At 36.4% G+C, this 24,759-nt stretch overlaps 1 protein-coding gene across 3 annotated transcripts in view; it reads right to left on the reverse strand.

The window, feature by feature from the left end:
* Positions 1-1,797: 1,797 nt before the first annotated feature.
* Positions 1,798-24,759, reverse strand: part of LOC121428222 (exocyst complex component 8-like) — a 31,058-nt gene continuing 8,096 nt past the window's right edge. Inside the window, exons 4-18 of one of the 3 annotated variants that reach the window (XM_041624837.1) lie at positions 23,905-23,996; positions 21,348-21,490; positions 20,426-20,505; positions 20,049-20,122; positions 19,344-19,455; positions 18,132-18,137; positions 15,962-16,111; positions 15,270-15,321; positions 14,610-14,754; positions 10,687-10,867; positions 9,794-10,044; positions 8,521-8,626; positions 7,848-7,942; positions 6,731-6,898; positions 1,798-2,102 (exon numbers count right to left, since the gene is read on the reverse strand). In XM_041624837.1, the coding sequence (XP_041480771.1) occupies positions 2,007-2,102; positions 6,731-6,898; positions 7,848-7,942; positions 8,521-8,626; positions 9,794-10,044; positions 10,687-10,867; positions 14,610-14,754; positions 15,270-15,321; positions 15,962-16,111; positions 18,132-18,137; positions 19,344-19,455; positions 20,049-20,122; positions 20,426-20,505; positions 21,348-21,490; positions 23,905-23,996 (1,751 nt within the window). In that variant the 3' untranslated portion in view covers positions 1,798-2,006. Of the gene's footprint in view, positions 2,103-6,730; positions 6,899-7,847; positions 7,943-8,520; positions 8,627-9,793; positions 10,045-10,686; positions 10,868-14,609; positions 14,755-15,269; positions 15,322-15,961; positions 16,112-18,131; positions 18,141-19,343; positions 19,456-20,048; positions 20,123-20,425; positions 20,506-21,347; positions 21,491-23,904; positions 23,997-24,759 lie in introns of all 3 variants that reach the window. The other 2 variants (XM_041624835.1, XM_041624838.1) reach the window with 2 other exon arrangements.

The following is a 24,759-nucleotide window of genomic DNA, read 5'->3' on the forward strand; positions in this document are numbered from 1 at the left end:
ATGTAACTGGCTCGTTCATATATGAACGAGCCAGTTACATCCAATTGAGAGATTCAATGATGTCACTAACTCACTATTTCTTTTGTTTGTTATTGTTTGAATTATACAATATTTCAATTTTTACGAATTTGACGATTAGGACCTCCTTGCCTGAACCACAAAATGTTAAAATAATGGAATTCCACATGTTCAGGTAGGAATGAAACTTCATTTCATATGACAATGACAAGAAAATCAAAATATTTCATATTTCATATGATAAAATACAAAAGAAATATTGAGCGATGTCATCAGTTCCCTCATTTGCATACTGACAGAGATGTGCATATAACCGTTTTGTGAAATGAAGCGAAACTTTAAAATGTCATAACTTTCTTATTTTACATCCGATTTTGATGAAATTTTCAGTGTTATGCTTGTTGAATATTTCTCTTTTTATTCAAATCAAGTTTTTGTTGGGGTGTGGACTTGTCCTTTAATAGTGAAGATAATTATCTTATTCATCCTTCCCAGACAGTTAAGAATGATTTGAGAGTCAAATTATGTGCTAGTATGAACCTCTACTGTGGGAGATTTTATGTCACAATTGGCTATCCACTGCTAAACCACAACTTTGGTCTACTCTAAATTCGGTCATTTTCCAACATAGTCTAAACATCACTTGGTTTAATGCCCTGATGGTGTAATTTCCACTTTGTCTATTTTCCTTCACTTCGCCAGATGAAAAGTTGGTACATAAACGGGCCCCTCTTTCTGCAACGGGCCCCAATCAACAGCGCGCATTTGATTGGTTGAAAATCAAGTTGCGCATGATTTTTAGAGTTGCGATTGATTGCATCTCTTTCTGCAACGGGCCCCATTGGAAAAAAAAACAAAAAACTGGAAATTAGACAAAATTGTAAATGGTCTATATGGAAGTTAGACCAAATGCTGGGGGATGAGCTGATGATGGACAAACTATGATTAGACCATGCGGGGTGAGACTAAATGTAAAGTAGACCAAGTTGCACAGCACCATGATCTGGGTCTCTTTTCACAAAGACTTGTTATAATAACAAACGCACAATATCTATAACAAATTTACATGTACTACCATCCAATCAGATTGTAGGATTTCAGTAGCTTTTAACTGTTAAATATATTTATATTTGTTATTCTACCAAGCTTTAAGAAATGAATGACTTAACCCTATCTAGGCCGGGGGGGTCCCCCTCAACGAATCGTGCGATATTTTCGCCGTGCGAAATTTTTGGACCGCGCTGCTCAATGACTTTTTAATTTCAAGTCTTGCGCAATTTTTGAGACCAATTTCGCGTCACCCGGGTATGTGGTTCCGAAATTCACAATATTATTTAAGGGCATGTCAGACCAAAAATTGCTCAAAAATGTGAGTTTGTGTACAAAGTCAATGCAAATTGCATTTTCAACCAAAATTCATAAATGTATGATTATTTTTAGTTTTGCTGGTCTAAATTAATTTATTTTATGCTTTTTATGATCTCAGAAGAGTCCGCAACAAATTTCATTGAAAAAAACAATGAAAAATAAAAGGTAAAAAAACAAAGAAATACATAGGAAATTGCAAAAAACAATTCACAAAAAAAGGATTTGTATCATAATTTTTTTTCATGTACACTTGCTAAGAACACCACACAGAGTTTCTATACCAAAAATTAGTACATTTGGAGCTTTATTTAGGGAGTTAGAGGAATAAGTATGATTTTGCATACTAATTACGCATAAATTAGCATTATCACTGTATAGTGATTCGCATGAAATAAATTACTATACAATTTTGAAGATTATGTCCAAGGCAACTCGCGTGCCAATTTTTGGTGCGATTGCGCGGTCGACGGCCGAGATAAAATCCCAAAATACCCCGGCCTAGATAGGGTTAAACTGCTAAGATTGGTTCCAGGCAAAGGTTTTGTACCACTGACTTGGAACAACAGACTGGGTACACCCCTCAGTTCATACTAAACAGCGCATCTGAAGAATTCAACCAATCAAATCAAAACTCCAAGGGTTCGGACTCGCGAAGAGATGACTTGGTTTCGCTTTTGGATATCCTGAAGTTCTTTCACCTTTCGCCCTGCCACGTCCTACAAAAAAAAAACGTTTTCTCTCTGAATTTTCAATTTACCTTTTCTATACATAAGACAGCCCTAATGAGTTTACGTTCAGGGTCCTACTGACACCACTTCTTACTTGTGAACAAGTTTCCATCTGAAAAAAATTGCTCTTTTACTGACAAAAAATCAAAGGAATTTACTAATTTGTGTTTTCATTTAGTCACTGAATGAGTAAATGGACAGAATAACAGAATACAAACTACATATATGACAGAACAGATCCTGTCCTACAAAGAATTGTGATGGATCTGATCAACCATGACTATGGAAAGCCAACATGTCAACATATAAAATACACGTTTGTTAAAAACGTTTTCTAGATCGAGATGTGATGTAAACCCCTCAAAAAAAGTTCTGCAACTCAAGTTTGAGTGCTAATAAATATCTTAAGCAAGGTTTCCACTTTAGCGAGTTGGAGTTGCGAGTCATACGCGAGCTGCGCGAGCTCTAACTCGCCTTAGCTCGCACAAGCTCGCGTGAAATTTACATTTTTTTCTGGAATTTGCTCGAGTGACAAAAGACTCAACATCGAGTTCACTACGCTCGCTGTACGAGTGAACCGAGCGCGAAACGAGTCAGGCCGAGCTTAGTATGAGTTGCGGTGACCTTTATACGACTTAAAGCGAGCTATGAACGAGTTATCAAGATTTTGTTACGAGTGATAAGAGTTTCATACGACCAAGGGACGAGATATGCACATTTTTGGCACTCAAAGATGGATGCCGGCGGCGGTGGCGTCAACACCAAATCTTAACCGAAGGTTAAGTTTTTGAAATTAAATGGCATCATAACTTAGAAAGTATATGGACCTAGTTCATAAAACTTGACCATAAAGTTTATCAAGCATTATTGAACATCCTTCTTGAGTTTCAGGTCACAAGACCAAGGTCAGAGGTCATTTGTGGTCAATGAACTTAGACCATGTTTAGGGAATCAACATCAAAATCTTAACCTACGTTTCAGATTTTGAAATGTCATCATATCTTAGAAAATATATGAACCAAGTCCATGAAACGTGGACATAAGGTTATTAAAGAATATAAACATCCTGCTTGAGTTTCAAGTCACATGACTAAGGTCAGAGGTCAATTAGGGTCAATGGACTTTGGCTAATTGGGGTATTTGTTAAATTAACATTATAACTTTGAAAGTTTATGAATCTGATTCATGAAACTTGAACATAAGAGTAATCAGGTATCACTAAACATCCTGTGCGAATTTCAGGTCACATGTCCAAGGTTAAAAGGTCAATGAACTTTAGTGATGTTCGGGTGATCTGTTGAATTACCATCCTAACTTAGAAAATTTATAGATCTGATTCATAAAACTTGGATATAAGAGTAATCAAGTATTACTGAACATCCTGTGAGAGTTTCAGGTCACACGACGAAGGTCAAAGGTCATTTAAGGTCAACGAACTTTGGCCATGTTGGGGGTATTTGTGGAATTACCATCATAACTTTGAAAGCTTATGGATATGATTCATCAACTTGGATATTAGAGTAGTCAAGTATCACCGAACATCTCATGCCAGTTTCAGGTCACATGACCAAAGTCAAAGGTCATTTAAGGTTATTGAACTTTGGCCATTTTGGAGATTAATACTATATTGCTGTCATAACTTTCAAAGTTTAGATACAGTTTATAAAATGTGGATATAGGGTAATCAAGTATCACTGACAACTGAAGTCTTAGGTCACATGATCAAGGTCAAATGTCATTTATTGTCAATGAACGTAGTATTGTATCATTGTATGAATGGTGTTTTTGTGAATAATTATTTTATAGTAGTTTTCAAAGTCAGCACTGCTACTATATTGGATAGCGTGATGCAGGTTAGACTGCCAGAGGCGCTCCACTTGGACCTTGTCTAGTTTGATGTCTTGTTCTTTTACCTTGGCTCTGCTCGTCATTGAACTTTTCTTCCGTTTCAATTGTCTCTTCCTGCACTTCTTCTACCCTTGTTTGAATGTCATCTTCTTTCGCTGTTTCCCTACCTGAATGGCCACAACTCTTGGATCTTTTGGATCGAGGCATATTTCTCTCCTTATTTGTTTAAAGTTGTAATAATGCAGTGGCAACAGCCTTTTTAAAAGTAAGTGTACATTTCGTGGGTTAGTTAAAATGTTCACTTTAAAATAAACTCCCTCCTCTGTTTTAATAAATATCAATTGTTATTAATATCAATGATTAGATCATCTAATTTTCTTTAAAATGATACCCTACATGATATGATTATGGTTCACATGGAGGTGCAGTGCCTTGAAATGTGGGGCAAGGTCAAATTCAAAATTAAGTTGCAAAGTGACACAATAATGAAAGTCACTGTTCCTTTTTCCGTGGTGATGAGTGAGTTTTTTAAGCGGTTTCTTTTGAGTTTGATCGGTAATCCCGCCTCGGCTTTAGTAAATATCAATGTTAAATTAATATCAATGAATAGTTCATTTAATTTTCTTTAAAATGATACTTTCCATGATGTGATTTTGGCTCACATGGAGGTGCAGTGCTTTGAACTGTGGGGCAAGGTCAAAATTCAAAATTTGCAAAATGACATAATATTGAAAGTCACTGTTCTTTTCATCCATGATGATGAGTGAGATTCTCAGCAATTGTTTTCATGCACCTTAACATCAACATTCAAATGGAATCAAGCATACCTCTGCGCAAGCAAACACACAAAAAACATAAACCACAAGAAAACATTATGAAATGAAAAAGCAGGGCCAATGGATTTTCATCTGTATTGACACAGACAAAATAATCATGTTCTGTATTGACCCTCCATGATTATTTCTGCTCGTTTTGCAGCTTTTTACTTCAGACCTCATCCAACACTTTTCAATTTTGCTCTTTTTATGATGACATGATCATAACAAGCATGGGATCATTTTAAAGGGAATCAAATGATCTTTTGAAAGATATCAAATATGCATTGTGTAAAATTTGGAGCCGGGAGAAATTAATGGCCAAACTCAGATTTCCAAACTTTTTTGCTCGTTTTGCAGCTTTTCAATTCAAACTTCATCCAACACTTTTGAATCCTGCTCTTTTCGTGATGACATGATCGTAACAAGCATGGTATCATTGTAAAGAAAATCGAATGACCTTTTAAATGATGTCAAATATGCAATGTGTAAATTTTGGAGTTGGGAGAAATTAATGGCCAAACTCAGATTTCCAAACTTTTTTTTGAGGGGTTTACATGTGGGGAAAATATAGATCACTGGACATTTATCATTCAGCCGGCATGCCTCTGAGCCCTTGCCACGCACTCGGAATAAACTCATACGAAACTCGCTGTAACTCGGGGTGCTCGATCTAAAGTCGCGCTAATCTCGTGGGCACCTCCACTTGACTCGTAAAACGATCGCAATGCTCGTATCTCGCTCTTGAAAACTCGGAACGCACTCGCGTATACTCAGATGTGGCGAGTTATTACGAGTTATTGTGAGTTTATCTCGAGCTTCTTACGAGTTATTACGAGTACTGCGAGTATACAACGAGTTTAGGTCAGTTCAGCACGAGTTACAGCGAGTTAGCAAAATTTTTGAACATGTTCAAAAATTTTGAAACTGCTCACGACTTCAAGGAGAGTTGTCCCGAGCTTGAACGAGCTCCGCCGAGTCATGCCGAGTTGTCGCGAGTTATCCCGAGTTTCATGGTGAGCTTTATGCGAGTTATCGCGAGTGCCTCATTTTGGCAACTCGCTATAACTCGCCATAACTCGCGATGTTAACTCGCCAAAGTGGAAACCTTGCTTTAGTGTGCCATCATCATTTGTAAAAGTGGTATCATTGGAAAGTATGATTATTCCTCTTTACGATCATGTGTCATTTGTAATGCTAGTGTTATCATGAAATACACAGACATAAAAAATATGCAGCAATGTAAAAAATGAAATGTTGCAAAATTCGTTGCCATGTCATGTTGCAGCTCAAACTGCAAGTTTGAGTGCTAATAAATTTCTTAATGTGCCATCATTATGTGTAAAAATGTATCTTTAGAAAGCATGATTATTCTTCTTTACAATCATGTGTCATTTGTAATGCTTGTGTTATCATGAAATACACAGACATGATAATACGCAGCAATGTTAGAAATGAAATGTTGCAAAATGCGTCGTTTCCAATAGCGAATTTCCAATTGTTTCGAGGATGGACTGAGTGCATTCACTGTCACCTGCATGGTGGAAATTCTATAGAAATGGAGACTCTTGTTAGAAATCAATGCACTTTGCAACATTTCACTTTTGACTTTTCTCAATGTTCAGGGTGATTGCATATTCCATGATTACATAATCACAGCAAATGGCACGTCATTGTAAAGAAGAATAATTCAGCTTTCAAATGATAGCAGTTTCATCTTTTTTACTTTATTAACCAAAAAGATATCATCCCCAGAACTGAGTTGCAAAACTTTTTTTGAGGGGTTTATATTCATTCAGTGTTTTCTTGACAATTCAGTATGATCCGCTTTGATTACAAAAGGATATTGTGCAAATTTCTTGTAGAAAAAAATTATGACACTGATGGATTTCCATAGAGTTACGATTGATCGGATCAATCGTAACTCTGCGTAGGAGTGGACCCTGATCTTACCGTGAGTTTCTTTTCAATCAGAGGTAGGAGAGTTTTGAAGAGATAATCAACGTTCTTCAGGATGAACTGCCGCTCTTCTTCGAACCTATCCGAGGTGACGGCGCCCTCTACCAGCTGGATGTGGTTATCAAAGACATCAACCAGCACCTCTACAATGTTTGGATACAGCTGGAATAAACAAAGTAGGAATAATGACGATGAATAATAACTAAAACAACAACAATAAATGAAATGATAATAATACTAATAACGGTATATTTACCCAGGGTAGCCACTTCAGTTCTGAAAACTGTTCTCACAGCAGGCCCTGCTACTGTTATTAGCCAGCTAAGCTAGGCTACTTATTTAGGTGCACACAGCTTTTTGAGGAATTTCTTCCTCCCAGTACCCATTTACCTCACCTGGGTTGAATGCAGCACACTGTGGATGAATTCCTTGCTGAAGGAAATTACGCCATGGCTGGGATTTGAACCCACGACCCTCTGTTTCATAGTCAGCAGACTAATCCCTGGGCCACGACACTCCATTCCAAATAACCTTATAGAGTCTAAATGATTCCATGACATTCCCTCCAGTGATGATTGCTCTGCTATAAATACCACACACATATCGAATGACCAACTTCAACCCTGAATTTAACACCATACCCTACCTAAAACCTAACTATCAACCTAATATAAAACCCTACTGTAACCCTAACTGATAACGGACAGTTGAGTCTACTCTTCTGTACCTGCTACTATCCATTCGTCGACTCAAGCTATTATTATTATTACTTATTATTTGTAATGTTATAGCGACCACTTCTCTAGAAAGAAAGGTATTGAAACATTTGCGAAAGAGGTTAGAAGCTAGCCTTCTCTCACAAGCCTTCCTACTGCTCGGTTTTCCACTTCTTCTGGTTTACAGTCCTTTAAGGACTACACTCATTTCGAAAAGAATACTCTACTTCCCAACCTCCACTTTTTCGCCTTTCCATTTCTTCTCCATATTTCAATCTACTTTTTCTATCTCAGTCCCTCCAGGACTTTACACGTGGTGTACCGTAAACCTCTTTCGCAAATGTTTCAATACCTTTCTTTCTAGAGAAGTGGTCGCTATAACAGATTTGACATACCTCTGGTACATAGAGTTTCAGAGCATCTTTCAGGAAAGCCAGGACCACTTTTGTGAATGCAACGGTACTATTGGCTAGATTCACAAAACAGCTATCTGTAGATGTAAAGTGAAACAGAGAAGAATGCATAAAATGGACTGTATTATATTTATATGAACAATGTCCAAAACAAATATTTGTAATCATAAATTAGCACAATATAGAAGTTTAACAAGAAACCATAATATTTACCACAAAGAGCATGGCCAAACATATATTTCAAATAAAAAATAATTTTAATAATAACATCTTGGAATTTAGAATATGATTTATTCTATTAAAAATTTGCTATTGACACAGCATTCATCCAATTTCATAATTGCTGTTCTCATAAAAATATGATGTGCTACCAATGTTTAGCTGTAAGACAATGATGTAATTGCATATCCACTTCATATCTATTAATTTCCAAGGTAGACATTTACGTTATGTATTCAAATGACCTTTGACCCTTGGGAATGATGTATGAAAGTACAACCTCATGGAAAACTGATAGTTCTTCCAAGTTTGGTTGTAATCTGACTATGTACTGACTCTATAGTTGGCATTTTGGAAAATTTATGGTAAAAATTAATGACCTTTGACCTCAAATGACCTATGACCTCACAAAATACGTGAAGAAGATAATACTTACCATAAACCAGTTGGTTAAATTTATCAAAGCCTAGCTGCTGCATGTCCCTAACCAGGTTGTTAGCTGCATTGGGATTCTTTAAATTCAAGGGGTACCAACGTTCCTCCTAAAAGACAAAAGTGATCTGACATTATTATTATGGCTATTTCAACTTTTCTATCAAGTTCCCGTCATGGTGAGTAGGCCCCCCCCAAAAAAAAAAAATCAGAAAAAAATGTATTCAGGCCTGCTTTTCACAGCCAACTACCGAAATCTGCAACAATGAATAAACTATATAATACAATTCCCAAGAATGTTCTATAATCTGATTGGTCAAAAACTGATCACATGATATTCAGCAAAATGAACTATTGCATCCAAAATGCACTATCCTGCACTCTGACATCAGACGCAAGGTCTAACGTTAGAATTATCTAGAATTTAGATCAAATATAGCATTTGGGAAACTCGGTATCATGGGGGTGGGGAGTTGTATAAAACAAACAATGCATGCATTCTTGTGCATAGAGGACCTTAATAATGAACTCTGTGCTCGACTCACCAAATGGATATACCGCACTCGGTCCATTGGCTCTTCTCACGCATCGTTCATTATTTGGCACTGCATGCACGCAGTTACGTGCATTATTTGTATAAAATAGCAGTGAATGGGTATTTTCTGGGGCTCACTTTTTGTATTCCAAGGCTCTTTTTTATTTTCAAGGGTTCTTTTGAGCATTTCGGGCCGAAATTGCCCCCAGCCCCTGTGTAACTGATAACGGAAAGGTACAAGTATACTTCTTCCTAATCTTTCAAGTAGCTAGAAATTGTGTAAAAGGGTATTCAAAGACGTGTATCGATCAGATCTGATTATTCATGTCTGGGAACAACCTTTAAAATTGCCATCCATATTTGAAAACAAGAGATGAAGATGCAAATCCTTTGCTCAGGGCTTTGAATCCTCGATGTTCATATGTGTAGTCAGGTGCCTCAGACTACCTAGATACATCACCTCCAGTATTCTATACATGTATATGATTTTCCAATATAACCTAAATCACTTCCTAAATAGGATAGATGCGTGTAAAAGGATTGGTGATTTATGTAATTGTTGGTGAATTAATCGATCATTCAAGCAAATGGGTATTTGGTCATTTTGTCTCCGACGAAGATTCTGCTAGGATCGAAAGCTTAGGCCCCTTTTGACTCTCTAAATGGGTATTTTCACGGTGTTCTTAAACATTCTTTTTTCAGGTCACATGAAAATATCTGAATTCATGCAAGTCCAACATACCACATTCCGATGTCTTGAGGCCTCGATAAACTGTTCCTTGTTGAAAAGCAGCACCTCCCTGATCCCTTTCAGTGTTAAACCATTGAGTGCAAAAAGGAGGTCTAAACCGATTGTTGAGAGCAGAGAGCAGGAAGTCCTCGCAATGCAAACACATTCAGCAACGGTGACCAGGGCCGTCTGCTTGGCGAGGGCTTGGCGAGAGAAGAGGTTCACAAAGCTACGAAGCTCTGCCTTCGCCCACACAACAAAAGCTGAAAATATGGTAAATATGTAAGATTTAAGATGTAAAGATCTATTAAACTACTTATGTATGTGTAATACATGTAAGATATCCAAAAAAGTAATATTAGGTTGGAATGTAAATACATTGGAGACTCTGCATAGCAATGGTTTGGAATAGTAATGAAATACACTTTCCTACTTTAATCTGTTTTCATTATGAAAGTCATGATTCCTTGGAAACGAAACTTCGAGTAAATAAAGTTTAATCAGTTTACATTTCTCACTAAAAGAAAAAAACTAGGGTTCAATCAAGAAATCCTCTTGATTTCTGCTAGATTGTTTGTACATAATTGAAGGTAGTTGATCCTCCCTTTCTTTATTGGCAGTGACTTGTCCTTGCAGTTTGATGTTGATTTCAAATTACAGAATAAAACAACTGAATATCACATTTAGCAGTTGTAATTGGGTATGTAAGATCTTGAAATTTACAGTCTGTGAAACCAATTCATGAAAATGAGGATTTTTTAAAATACCAAAATGAAGCAGTATGTTTGTATGCCTATGCTATGCAGAGGTATGCTGATAACAGTGTTACAAAAAGAGGGAGAATAAAGTGGCCTTTGGATTGGATTGTAAAATTCATTTTCCAATTAAATTGATAGGAAGCTTACCGGAATAGCAGCCTTGATTCTGGGAGAATGTAAACCTAAATTCCTTGCCCGTCTCTATGATGTGGTTGAAGAAGACGTGACAGAGTTTGGTGACGTAAAGGCTTGTAGCGCCCTCTATCCTCAGCTGTCGTAGAGACTGCTTGATGGCTGCGCTGCGATTCTTTAAGAATAGGTCACAAGCCTGACAGAACAAATGGGAAATCATGATTTTTTTATCTTGTGATACTCATTTCAGAGCAGTCACCCTATATTTCAGTATTTTAAAAGCTGAAAATTTATATTTCGGAGAGGAAATCAGTATTTTCAAAGAAATAACATAGGACAATATATAAAACTGGAACTTAAGCAACCAGTAATCTGCATGAAACCATTGGTATTCTTCTCATTTTTCAGTACTAAATATGGAATATTTGTACTTCTTGGCAGCTCTGTGATTTAGAGATGACTAATGATTGGTATCCAAATAATGAATGTTTATAAGTGCAATGGACATAATATTCTATCTTTCATCGAATGAAGTACTCTACCAATTGCAAATTGAAAAAAATCACTATTTGTTTTACATTACACCTAAAAATAGAACCTAATCATTCGATATTCATGAATTTGAATGGAAAAGTGCATGCAGCTGAGAGAATGCGGTCTGTTCAGTGTCACATACATGCATGTATTAAAGAGTAATTCATGCTGCAGACACAATTGTTTTTATGTAGAATGCCAGTGGTCTTGGAAAGGATGTGCAATTGACAAAATCGTATGGATCCGAAACTGCATGAATGACGTCATTACAAAATGGGCTGAATAATCGTTATCAAATAAAGATCTATCAATGAATCAGATGACAAATATGACGCAGCAAAGAATACAATAATTTCCATCACTGAAACCAAATAAAATGGGACAAACCGGAGATGAGGCTAAAAGTAGACACTACAAATTTCCCGTACACTGGTACAGATTGCTTTTCACAAAATATTGGGACACATCTATCTAAGCCCCATCTTGCAAAGAGTTACGATTGATCCGATCAACCACAACTATGGAAAGCCAGCAACGTCAGCACTTAAAATACATGTAGATGTACGTTCAAAATGTTTTCTACTAGATGTGACGGATAATCATACATTCATTGTTTTCTTGAAAATTCTGTGTGCTTCTCTTTGTTTACAAAGGACATCATGCACATTTCCTGGAGAAAACATTATGACATTGTTGGATTTCCATACAGTTTAAAGGGGAATGGAACCTTTGGAACAAATAGGCTTGTGTAGAAACAGAAAAATTAAAGAATAAGAATAAAGAAAATTTGAGAAAAATCAGACAAATAATGAGAAAGTTATGAGCATTCAAATATTGCAATCACTAATGCTATGGAGATCCTCTCATTGGCAATGCGACAAGGATGTGTGATCAGCGTTCTTGCCAGTGTATAATACGCATGGTGCAAACACCATGCGTGCGGAAATGGAGACCAAGTGGAACCATGCGTAAAATTTCAGCGACATGCGTGGCGACATGCGTGGAAAAATTAAATGGAAATATTCATTAAAAAAAATACACTCCCTGAACTCATCTTAGTGATATCAACTTAATTTATCGGGTTGCGCCGAAGTCCCACCAACTTAAGACCACTTACAGGCCTCCTACGCCACGGCTAGGAAAGTGGCAAGGCGCCCAGCTAGCTCGCGGCTGCTCGCTACGGTTCTCCCGACTCCCTGGTCCTTTCATTCTCTCCCAGTCATCCATGACCCAACTCACTGCAGACATAAAAACCACACACACAAATTCTCTCCCCATCATCACAAGATCAACTCACTGCAAACATTATACACACACAGGACACAACGCAAGCACATGTTTGACCGTGGTTTGACCCTGGCAATTGTTTCTTCGAAGTGATTGTTTATAATTTTTAGTGCTGTGATGATAGAGTGATTTCCGTGCTTGACTGATATCTGATTTGATTTAATCCAAGTTTGAATGTGTGGTACTTGGTTTACTTGAGGTCTGTATGTTTACTGTTTAGTATTTTTAGCCCATTATTTGTCAAGAAAGATCTGCATTCGTGTCCAAATACAATGTAAAAAGATAAAGTTTTTGTAGAACTTTCGTACAATTCTGAGAAAAGTAATTTTATCATACAATATACCTGCAAGCCTGCAAATGTGAAGTTGAAATTATTTAAATGATGCATTTAAAAAAAAAGACTATCCATCATGAATGCCGTCCAAAGCCTCTCTTTGCAATTAAATTAATTTACCCTGACCTAATTTCTCAACACAGGCCATGTAGCAGCCAAACCCAACACAGAATGAAAAGGGCGGCAATCTTCTACCCCCCCCACCGCAAGAATATCAGATTTCCAAACATGTGCTTCTCAAGATTGTGCAATACTAGCGGAGACAAAGAAAGTTATGTAAACAACTCGCGGAGGGTTGGGACTAGTCTTTGTTTTCAGTCACTTAAGAAAATGGCAAACTGGATAAAGGTGAAATACATCATTAAAAAATGATTGTTTGGAATGAAAAGACTAAGATTAAAGGAAATATGACTGAAAAATATCCATAGTTCAATTGCTAATTTCATTACTGACAGAACAATAATATGTGTTTTATTAACTTCTGGTCAATATTCCAATATGACAAGACTCCCATTCAAGACTAGCGAGCAAATGATGGTGGGGGGGGGGGGTTCTGGAATGAAAACCCCCCCAAAAAAACTTCTCACACAAGTCACACACAAATCCCTATGTACTTTGATGATACAATCACAAGTGTTGCTTAACGCAACGCACGTGCTCTGTACTGGCTTTGCACAGTCACAGAAATACACACAACACACACGATGCATCACGGCATACACTGCAGGCTCCAAGCAGAGAAAGTTTGTCCTCTGCTGCTCGAAGTAAATCATTCTGTCAGCTCCAAATTCCATGTTTTTTCTATCTCAGTGCTTGGATTCGGCGCTGGCTCCCAAGCCTACTGAACGGCAAGTATCTGTGCATTTATGTGCATTTGTGTGGGCTTAAAAATACGCCACAATGGGGCTTCCTTAGCGTCTCTATTTGATGAAAAGGCCGTCGCTTCCGCGCTCCGCGAGGGAGGGGTGAACCCCCCCTCCCGCACCCACCCCCCAGGAGTGGCAGCACAAGTCCCCGACATGCGTGATTTTTTTTCTGGCGAGAACGCTGTGTGTGATGTCACTGATGAACAACTTTCCTTTTGGTGGACTATAAAATACCCTCAAAATGTCTCTTTTTGCGTTTTCTTATGATGATACAAACTCTGTATCCATGATGTATTTTTAAAATATATGTATTACATGCCCTCATGTAGAAAGAACACATGATCTATGGATAGATGTGATAAAAGAGGCAATTCAAGTGAAATATATACTAAAGTAATAGGGAGAGTTGTTCATCAGTGACATCACACATCCTTGTCGCATTGCCAATGGGAGGATCTCCATAGCATTAGTGATTGCAATATTTAAATGCTCATAACTTTCTCATTTATTGTCCGATTTTTCTCAAACTTTTGTTGATCTGTTTCTTTGATATTTCTGTTTTCACACAAGCTATCTTGTTCCAATGGTTTCATCCTCCTTTAAGATGATTCAGATCAATCGCAACTCTGTAAGAGGGGGCCATGGCATACTCCTTTGGCAAGGCGTTAATCCACACTCTGCCACTCTCCACCCAGGTGTTAAATAGGTACCTGGTAGGATGTGAAAGCCTATATGTAGTATGCCTAGCAATTGAGTCTTGGAACTCTTGTTGGAATGCTCCCCAGGGAGTGGAGAAGGTGCATACATTGTATGCGGGTATGCAAGGATCCGATGACCGGGGTAATAATATGTCTGTAAAGCGCTTAGAGACGTTGTTCCGATGTATTAAGTGCTATATAAATGCGGAATATACTCACCTGAGTTGATTTACCAAGTCTGATGAGTTGGACGACGGCCCTCCTGGTCACCTGAGGTCCGCCTCGGAGTGACCGGTCAGGTGACACTTGAAGCTCTCTGGTCAGTGTATCGGTCAGCTGCTTCACTCGATGGTCAACTCTAGCCCTATGCATGGTGAATAGAAGAATTGGAAATACAACTAGATCACTTGCTATCTGTGATATAATTTTTTAAATATTAACAATTTGGCTATGCTCAAACAAATACTTTCATACATGTACATGTAAGTATGCAACATTAAAGAAATTGGACTGATTACAACTCAGAATACAATTTTAGGTACAAAATATTGTAAAGTGTGATTGTTTTACATTAGAATTATGATTTCAATGATGAACACACACTATCTACAAGTATATGCAAAATATGTCCTTGAAAAATTATGAATTAAAAATAGAAAGATAAACCACAATTGATACTAATAGTAAAGACATACTAAAATTGTGCATAACAAATCAATTTTGAAATAAGGCCTTTGACTCGAAAGCAATGCAAGAGAAAATACATTGTACTATCAAATGTATATTACATGAAGACAGTATTGTACCAAATATCTTGACCAAAAGCAGAAGGTTAAATTCATTTTTCATGAGGAATCCTGATAAATATGCACAATTTACCTCATCTCTTTCAGTGATGGACCAACCGGTACTTGTTCCAAATATTCATTGGCTGAGAATGAAAATCATGCAACAAAAATAGAAAATTACATATACATGTAGTATTGTATCAGGTTATTCATGAACACAGTACATATCTGAACCTAGTGATGAAATTTTGAAATACATGAAATTAACAACAAAGACTCTGAAAATTAGATTTCAGTGGAGAAAAATATAGGAATCAAGAGTAAATTTAAGTCCTACATATAACATCAATGAAATTACAATGGGACCTACAAACAAAGACCGGAAACAAGCAAATATCCAAACAAATTTGGGAGCCAAAAATTTGTACCAAAAGTTATGCGAGACTTGGCAGAGTAATAAAGTTCGGTAGTGTCACAGAGAAATCTTTTTATGATCGACTGATGGTCTTGCATGTACTTTGTGGTAAACTCCACATTTTCATTGGAGTTTATTTAGTTTCCAAGAAGGGATTATCAGTCATTCTTTAGGTCTTTTTTAACTTACATGTAAGAACAGCTTCATGAAACATGCACTTGGGTGGAGATTGATATTCGTACATTAATATCTTGAAAAAGAGGTGCTTTTAATTACCATATCCACATCCAATATTACACCAAGTAGGTCATACAAATCTCTCCAAGATTTATGTATCAATCAAACGAAACAAAAACTGAAGACCATACCTCTAAGAATAAGATCAACCGATTCTTCAAAGTTCCTCTGTGCAATACTCATGTCAAGATCTTCCGGAAGCTCTAACAACCAATCGACTTGAAGCATACTTGTTTCCATGGAAACAGATTGAAGAAACAAGTTTTCCTCCTCTTCAAAGGCTGGTAGAAAAAAAAATAAAAGGGAAGTATATCATCATACATGTATATGCCAAGTAGAACCTTTTCAGAAGTCCCTAACCCTAACAATTCCTCATAACGAGGACTGATATATATTGTATACACACAAACGCGAAATAAAGAAAATTTATAAAAGGAATACAGCTAAAGACATTAATCCAGGGCGTAAGCTACCATTTTGAAACCCAAAATATGAATATCTCGGCTATAATTTCATTATTTTATATTTTGGGCAAATATGTACTATTTTACATTTTAATTATATTCATCTTAAAGTAGAGCCTTGATATGCAATGTTTTGATGTAGACTATAGCCAATATATGTGTAGCTTTGGAATCATTGAAAAACCAATTGTTGTCACAGACTCTGAGGTTGGGTACATGTTACATCTACTACATAACTGTAACGACATGTAGGATGGGGGGTCGGGTGTCTGGACACTTAACTTTTTGAAGCCTTCTTTTTTGTCTGTGGATTACACTAAAAATATGAATTCGTTACTTGTAATCATTTTCTATTTTGTTCTTTATAACATTTCCTAAAATTTTTACTAAAAATTGATGAAACTTCGCTTGTAAATTTTTCCAAATGACATTCTTAAATTGATCGTACGGACACACAACCCGTTCGGATACACAACAACTGGGTATACATCAAAGGAATGGCTGATATAAATGTTAATAAGTGTGTTTTATCGTGATTGTGGTGGTAGTAGCAGCTTTTTTTTTTAGTTAAACGAACCAATGAAATGGTTATCTTTACAGAAGAAAAGCTCTGATTGAACAAGGTCAGACTGTAACATTAAGGAATGGCTGATATAACTGTCAAAAATATGTGTACATATTGTCATGGTGATGGTGGCAGGTTTTGAAATTATAGAAACTATCAGTTACTAGGAACAGCTTCAAATGAACAAGGTTGAATTGTGACTAAAAGAATGGCTGATATACATTAAATGTCGATAATATAGTGTATACATGTTTATTTTTTATTTAATTTTTTATTCATTTCACATCTTTATATAGGGTAACCAATTCAACTATACATGATAAAAACATTTAAAAAGATAAAACGCTAGTTTGCAATTGGGCCCTGTTAACTAAAATACATACGAATTATAATAGTAAATACATGTATATACAATACATACTATGCAAAATAGACATGTCAATGTATGTTGTTATTATGTTGGTGGATGGTGGTGGAAGCGGTTTATGAAAATTGAAGATACCGTTATATCATATTATATTACTGGTAATCTTGATTGAAAAAAGCTCAAACTTAACCTTTAGAAATTCTTTTTATCCTACATGTACAATAATGGCTCAACCACAACTCATTCATGCAAATAATAGCAACAACTGTAACAAAACTAGAAAAAATAAATATCTTGTGGATGCACTAATGGTAAGATTGATATAAATACATTCTACATTACTAAAATTTCATATGTTTCTTTTTTATCTGTTAAAAATGGGATGCAACATTGGTAAAATATTTACCCTATGTATTTTATTATATAGTGACATTTTTATGAGTGGATCAAACTTGAACTATAAATCACAATACATGCAAGTACTCAATAAATTTGACGCACAGTTTTTACAAAAACTGAAACCAAAAAGAAAACAGGTGAAAACAAAAAATAACTGCAGACAAAAACAAGCATCAAGCCCTAATAACATTCCTGTATTGAGAAAATAGGGGGGGGGGGGGTTAGAATAAAAACAAATAAATATAATGTGATGGGTTTAATTCTGTATCCAATAATAAAATATAATTTATCAGAAAATTATACAAGCTAAGACATGCTATATTTGGGGTATTAAATTCTTGCTCGAATATATACTGTTCACCTAATATAGTACAGAATAAATACCCCCGCCCCTCCCCTCTGGTTGAAATGTACTGAAATGAAAATAAAAAATGAGGAGTATTCAAAATCTGCATGATGCATAATTATGACGTGCAAGATGAAGATACAGACATGCAATAATTTACCCTCTTCTTCTGTACAAGAAAACAGGATAGAGTGCAGAGAAACATGTAGTAAAGAGAAGACCAAGCACAAATATAACTGCATTTAAGTGATTTTTAAAAAGCATTTTGCACATTTATATTAAAATGATATCATTGAATAAAATCATTTTGTTGAGAATAACCATCATTACAAGCATGAATCACAGCCCTGGGAACAATTTTTGAATTTTGTTCAGAAAAAAAAATCCCTCTAAAGATGATCAGGTTTTTGGTAAGGAAAAACTTTTACTTGGGAGAAATACCCCTTTTTTGGCCTGTCCACCTGTGACCTGTTGCATAAAACTCTTAAACTGAGAAAACTCTGGTAAAAGCTGAAAACTAAGGTTAGTCTGATTTCTTCCATTGACTTTAACACAGGGCAAAAACTCTGGTTAAAACAACCTGAGTTTTCTCAGGTAAATTTTTTATGCAACGGGCCCCTGATTTCCAGGGGGTGCTGCCGATGGTTAATAACATATGCAGCACTCCCTGATAAATATTTTTTTGGGGGGTGGGGGGTTCAGCATACCAGCAGTGCACCCCTGCTTCCCTGGAACAAGGCATGAACACATCAGTACTCGAAGTTAGTTCTTCTCTATGCACAAGTACTGAGAAAACTTGAAAGCAATTTCAGAGATGAGCTTCGGTGAAATTGTGTTGATCGCATATTGGGCAATACCTTTGGCCGTGGTACTCCCCCCCAAATATCTCCTGTAGAAAATCAGTGCAAGGGGAACGTTCATATTTACAGAGCGCGAATTCAAGAGAGATTAAAACAATTATAAACCATGCTGGAATCAATGACATATACATGTAGTTTGCAATATTGAAAGCATGAAGAAAGAAAGAACAAATATGTTTCAAGATAAAGACCGTATGCTCATATCTTTCTTTACAAGGATGAAAATAATATTCCAGACTGATTTCTGTAAATCAACATAGAAATGGTACAAGTAAGAAAGATATACAACAAGAATGAGAAATTAATACATTTTTTCAGCACACTATAATATTACTACAGAAAAAGGCACATTTATTTTAGAGACAGAATTTGTGCAATTAACTTAGCATCAGCAGAACAAGACCTGCACAATACTGCATATTTGGGTATTTGAGAATTGCTAAAATTTGATAACTCATCAGATGGCAAATATTAATGAAACGTCTCCCTGATCGAAATTGAGGAAAACTTACGATTCTTTCCCTCTGGAATGTCTATGCTCATCTGTTCAGCCAGCTCCCGCCTCTGACTATTGGCAGCAACCTGGATCTTCTTCGCTTCTTCGAGTTTATCCAGCCAGGTACGCTAAAACCAAAAAAGGACAAATAAACAAATGATGAGGCATGAGCTTTACGAGCCTCCAACAGAAATTCTATGTCCATACATTTAGGGAAGGCATATGTGCTAACTTTTCAAAATGAAAAATCTTTTATACTAAAAACAAATGAAAAAATATCTAATTTGGGGGCAATAACACACAAAAAGTACACTGCATATACTTTAAAAAATCTTATCTTTGCGTTTATTTTGCCTGTAAGAAAAAAAATCTCAAGGAAAAATAAACAAATGATGAGTTTACGAGCTTTACGAGCCCCCAACAGTAATTCTATGTCCATACATGTAGCGAAGGCATATGTGCTAACTTTTCAAAATGTAACATCTCACTAAAAACAAATGAAAAAAATCTAATTCGGGGGCAATTACACACAAAAAGTACACTGCATATACATTTCAAAATCTTATTTTTGCGTTTATTTTGCCAATTTGAAGGAAAAAAAATCTTACTGGTTTGCGGAAAATGGGAAGATAATTCAAGACTGAGAAACAGAGGGAAAAAGATACATAGAAAGACAGAGAGAGAGAGAAAGAGAGACAGACTAAGACTAGAGCTCATTTACCTTTGATTTAGCTGTCTCAGTGCTGTACATGTGCTGGTCAGGAAATCTCAGAACTTTGAAAGCATTCTTGACAGCTGGTTGGGAAAAAGAATACAAAGAGTCATATGAAAAATCTCAATAAGATTGACAACAGAAAGTAATAATTCTTTTGTTTCTTAATGATTACTAGTAATATATTTTGCATAGATCTTTGTTTCAACTCAGAAATGAAAACAAACTCAACTCATACAAAACCTTGATTTGATTCGACTTGAATTTTCTCTATACACAAGTATTGATGAAATTTCTAAAATGTCTCAATATTCGCATCAGATTCCAATATAGAGAAGCATACCAATTGTGAGGTGTGCTGTGGCCTTTACATGGCCTCTACTTACGTCCTACATCTCTGACGTTAACTACAGCCAGACTGTCCAGTTCAAAGAGGGCCTGGTACTTGTATCTTACTGGTCCTCGTCTGGAAAAAAAAGACAAGAACATAGTTTGGAGAATTCATCAAGTATTTGTGAGGAACATTTGAAAATAAAATTTAGTTATACTTGCGAAGTTTGATAATATAGGGAACTATCAAACCTGATGTTCAATGGCTGTTTATAAGGCACCTTAGAACAAGTGTTTGCTGTAAAGCAATGGTATCATCAAATTGTCTCAATTCTTCTGAAGGTCACGTGCACTGCACACATACAAGTAAATGTACATATGGGACTACACGACCATTTTCAGCTCAACAGTATCAGCAGTTTGTTAATGGAATAGAAGGGTTGACATCAGAGAAGGCAAACTGATCAAGAACATACCGGTTATTTTAAAGGCTGAAAATCAGTATTTTGGTAAGAAAATCAGTATTTTCACAGAAAATTCCATAGGACAACACATAAACTGAAACTTTAGAATTGAGTAATTTGCATGAAAACACTGGAATGTTCTTTCCTTTTTCACTAATAATTACTGAGAAGCAGAACTACTTGCCGGCGCTGTGATATTAAGATGGAGTGAAGGGTGGGAAGAGGTAGTCAGCTTTAATTTGCAAACCCTCCACTCTTGTCAAGTGGTCTGAGTGCGCAAAAATACAATGGCTTGTGCACAGAAAGAAAATGAAACAGCAAGTTTCATAATGTGCTAGTCTTTGTGTGAAGACCCAAATGTTGTTCAGAGTTTCAGTCAGGGTCTGTGCCTGCAGACTAGGGGAGGGGGGAAGGGAGTAAATGGGATCTGCTGGGAGATGGAGGTGAATCCAACCACCCCCTTTTAATGGGGACAAATCTGGATGTCAAAGATTGGACCGCTGACTGGATTTACCTGTTCCTGATAAAGGTCGTGATGACAAGACTATCATTGAGCAGGTAGGCATGAACTCTCTGGATCTCTTGAAATGAGTCTGTATCTAACTCGATCAAGTCAGCATCGTAGATGATGTATCTACCCGGGACCTCAGCTATTCTCTGCAGGGTATTGAATAAATGATTAAATCATGAGCATCTATGTCATTTACTTTAATATAAAAAATTAGAATACGTAATGAAAAACAAGTGGAATGCCTCTGGCCGTCTCACCTGCATCACGCAGTTCAATATAGCAGCAGTGCTGACTTTGAATACTACTCTAACTCGCACAAGATGTTCAGTAATACATGGTTACTCTTATGTCCACTTTTTATGAACTAGACCAATAAACTTACAGAGATATGATGGTTATTCAACAGATACACCCAATTCGGCCAAAGTTCATTGACCTTTGACCTTGGTCATGTGACCTGAAATGCGCACAGGATGTTCAGTGATACTTGATTACTCTAATGTCCAAGTTTAACGAACTAGACCAATAAACTTTCAAAGTTATGATGGTAATTCAACAGATACCCCCGATTCGGCCAAAGTTCATTGACCCTAAATGACCTTTGACCTTGATCACGTGACCTGAAACTCGAACAGGATGTTCAGTGATACTTGATTACTCTTATGTACAAGTTTCATGAATCAGATCCATAAACTTTCAAAGTTATGATGGTAATTCAACAGATACACCCAATTCGGCCATAGTTCATTGACCTTTGACCTTGGTCATGTGACCTGAAACGCGCACAGGATGTTCAGTGATACTTGATTACTCTAATGTCCAAGTTTAACGAACTAGACCAATAAACTTTCAAAGTTATGATGGTAATTCAACAGATACCCCCGATTCGGCCAAAGTTCATTGACCCTAAATGACCTTTGACCTTAATCATGAGACCTGAAACTTGCACAAAATTTTCAGTAATGCTTGATTACTATTATGTCTAAGTTTCATGAATCAGATCCATAAACTTTCAAAGTTATGATGGGAATTCAACAGATATCCCCAATTCGGCCAAAGTTCATTGACCCTAAATGACCTTTGACCTTGGTCATGTGACGTGAAACTCATGCAGGATGTTCAGTGATACTTGATTAACCTTATGTCCAAGTTTCATGAACTAGGTCCATATATTTTCTAAGTTATGATGACATTTCAAAAACTTAACCTCAGGTTAAGATTTCAATGTTGAATCCTCCAACATGGTCTAAGTTCATTGACCCTAAATGACCTTTGACCTTGGTCATGTGACATGAAACTCTTGTAGGATGTTCAGTAATACTTGATTAACCTTATGGCCAAGTTTTATTAACTAGGTCCATATACTTTCTAAGTTATGACGTCATTTCAAAAACTTAACCTCAGGTTAAGATTTGATGTTGACGCCGCCGCCGCCGCCGTCGCTGTCGGAAAAGCAGCGCCTATAGTCTCACTTTGCTTCGCAGGTGAGACAAAAATCATATATTAGGAAAGGGGAAAATTTAATATCTCCTTATTTCATTTTGAAAAAGGAATAAATTATCATTATCATTTTTTTTCTTTACTATTTCATTCAATATACATATCAACATATCTAAAAAGGCAAACAAAGGAAAATGCAATCAGAAACCTAATTATCCAACCTGGAAGTTGATAGAGATTTTTAAAATCTTCCTTTTTAAGCTTCAGTTTTCATAAAATAGTTTAAAATAAAATTAATCCTGACATGGAAACGGAAAGAATATACAAAGGTGCAAAGTATGTTTGTCAGTGCTATCATGGATGGAACGTTGTCAATAGAAGTCTACAAACAAGATTGCATGGACTATATCTGGGAAGCATCAGACATTTTATCCCATAAGTCATTTTATGTGACGGTTACTATCATAGCATCTCTCTCTTTGAGTGCCATATTCCGAAACGAGGTGTAGGCGTGATCCCGGCCTGCCTCAAATTGTGACCATTATCCATGATTGTTCTTGAAAGCATCTGAGACAATTAAAATCAAGGGAGGTTGATGAAATGTTGATGAAGGCATCTAAACTGGGATCATTTTATCAAAATTTTTAATACAAGTTGTTAGATCAGTCTTACAAGACTTATGATTGATCCCATCAATCACAACTATGGACGGCCAGCAATGTCAACATCGAAGATGCAAATTTGTTCAAAATATTTTCTTGACAATAATGAATATTCATTCATTCATCTTTCTCTTGAAGATTCAATGTGATTCTCTTTGTTTACTAAAGTGATTATGCAAATATCTATGAAAAAAAATTATAATATCGATGGATTTCCATACAGTTGAGATTGACTGGATCAATCGTAACTGTTTGTTAGACGGGGTCCTGACACCTTCCTTGATCCTGATTGGCTAAGATGCTCTGTCACTATGGTAACTGTCAGATAAAGCGGGACAAGTGAGATAAAATATCTGACAGGTCCTTCCATGAAACGCTTCCAAGGTACTTGGTTCTACCAAACATGGTGCAACAGCTGAGAAGGCCCCCATTATCACAAGATCAAAGGTTATACTTACAGAGCAGCCTTCAACTCTATCAAGTAATGAAGCAATGGTTCTTTTATGTTCTTCCGGGGCTTGGGGTGCATTCTTGTCCCTTCCTGTCTCCTCTGCAATAAATCAGAAATATTGAAATCATATTCATATCCTGATTTCTATTCATTCATATTCACATTCATACTCATACATGTATTCAATTTCATATTCACTTCTCTATTCCCATTCAAATTGATATTCATCGTCACAGCAAATATTTGGTTCGATAAAAAACTCAGCAATTCAGTAAAAAGACTATAAAACTTGAAACAAGTAATAAATAATAATTTTACGTGAAAGTAAAGAGAAAAAACCCAAACACAACAGTCAAGCATAAGAGAGGTAAAATTTTACATACTATTCAATGGCACACGAGTTATAATGTGCAATTAAGCGTCCCTATCATGGCGTTACTATAAGCTACTGAAATCCGAACACCTCACTGGCCGAAAACAAATATCTGTGAAAACCAGTGAAAAACCGCTATATGAAATGGTCCCCTGGGCACTGTATTACAAAGAGTTGTGATTGATCAGTTACAACTATGAAAAGCCACCTCCCCAAACATTCTCAAATGCATTTTCGTTCAAAAATATTTCCAAAATTTGAAATAATTCATACATTTATCATTGTCTTGTATACTAATTGTGCTCCTTTTTGTTTACAAAAAGATGACATTAATGGATTTTCATACAGTTGTGAAGGTCTTGTGATTGATTGAATTGATCACAACTTCCTGTGAGATGGGACCGAGTCAAGGGTCTGAATTGCAGCCTACTCATGCCTTGTGTACTGAAGGCCCTCTCACTCACAGCAAGTTTTGTATGTGCTAGTCTT

Source organism: Lytechinus variegatus, chromosome 14 (genome assembly GCF_018143015.1).
Source record: "Lytechinus variegatus isolate NC3 chromosome 14, Lvar_3.0, whole genome shotgun sequence".
NCBI lineage: Eukaryota > Metazoa > Echinodermata > Echinoidea > Temnopleuroida > Toxopneustidae > Lytechinus > Lytechinus variegatus.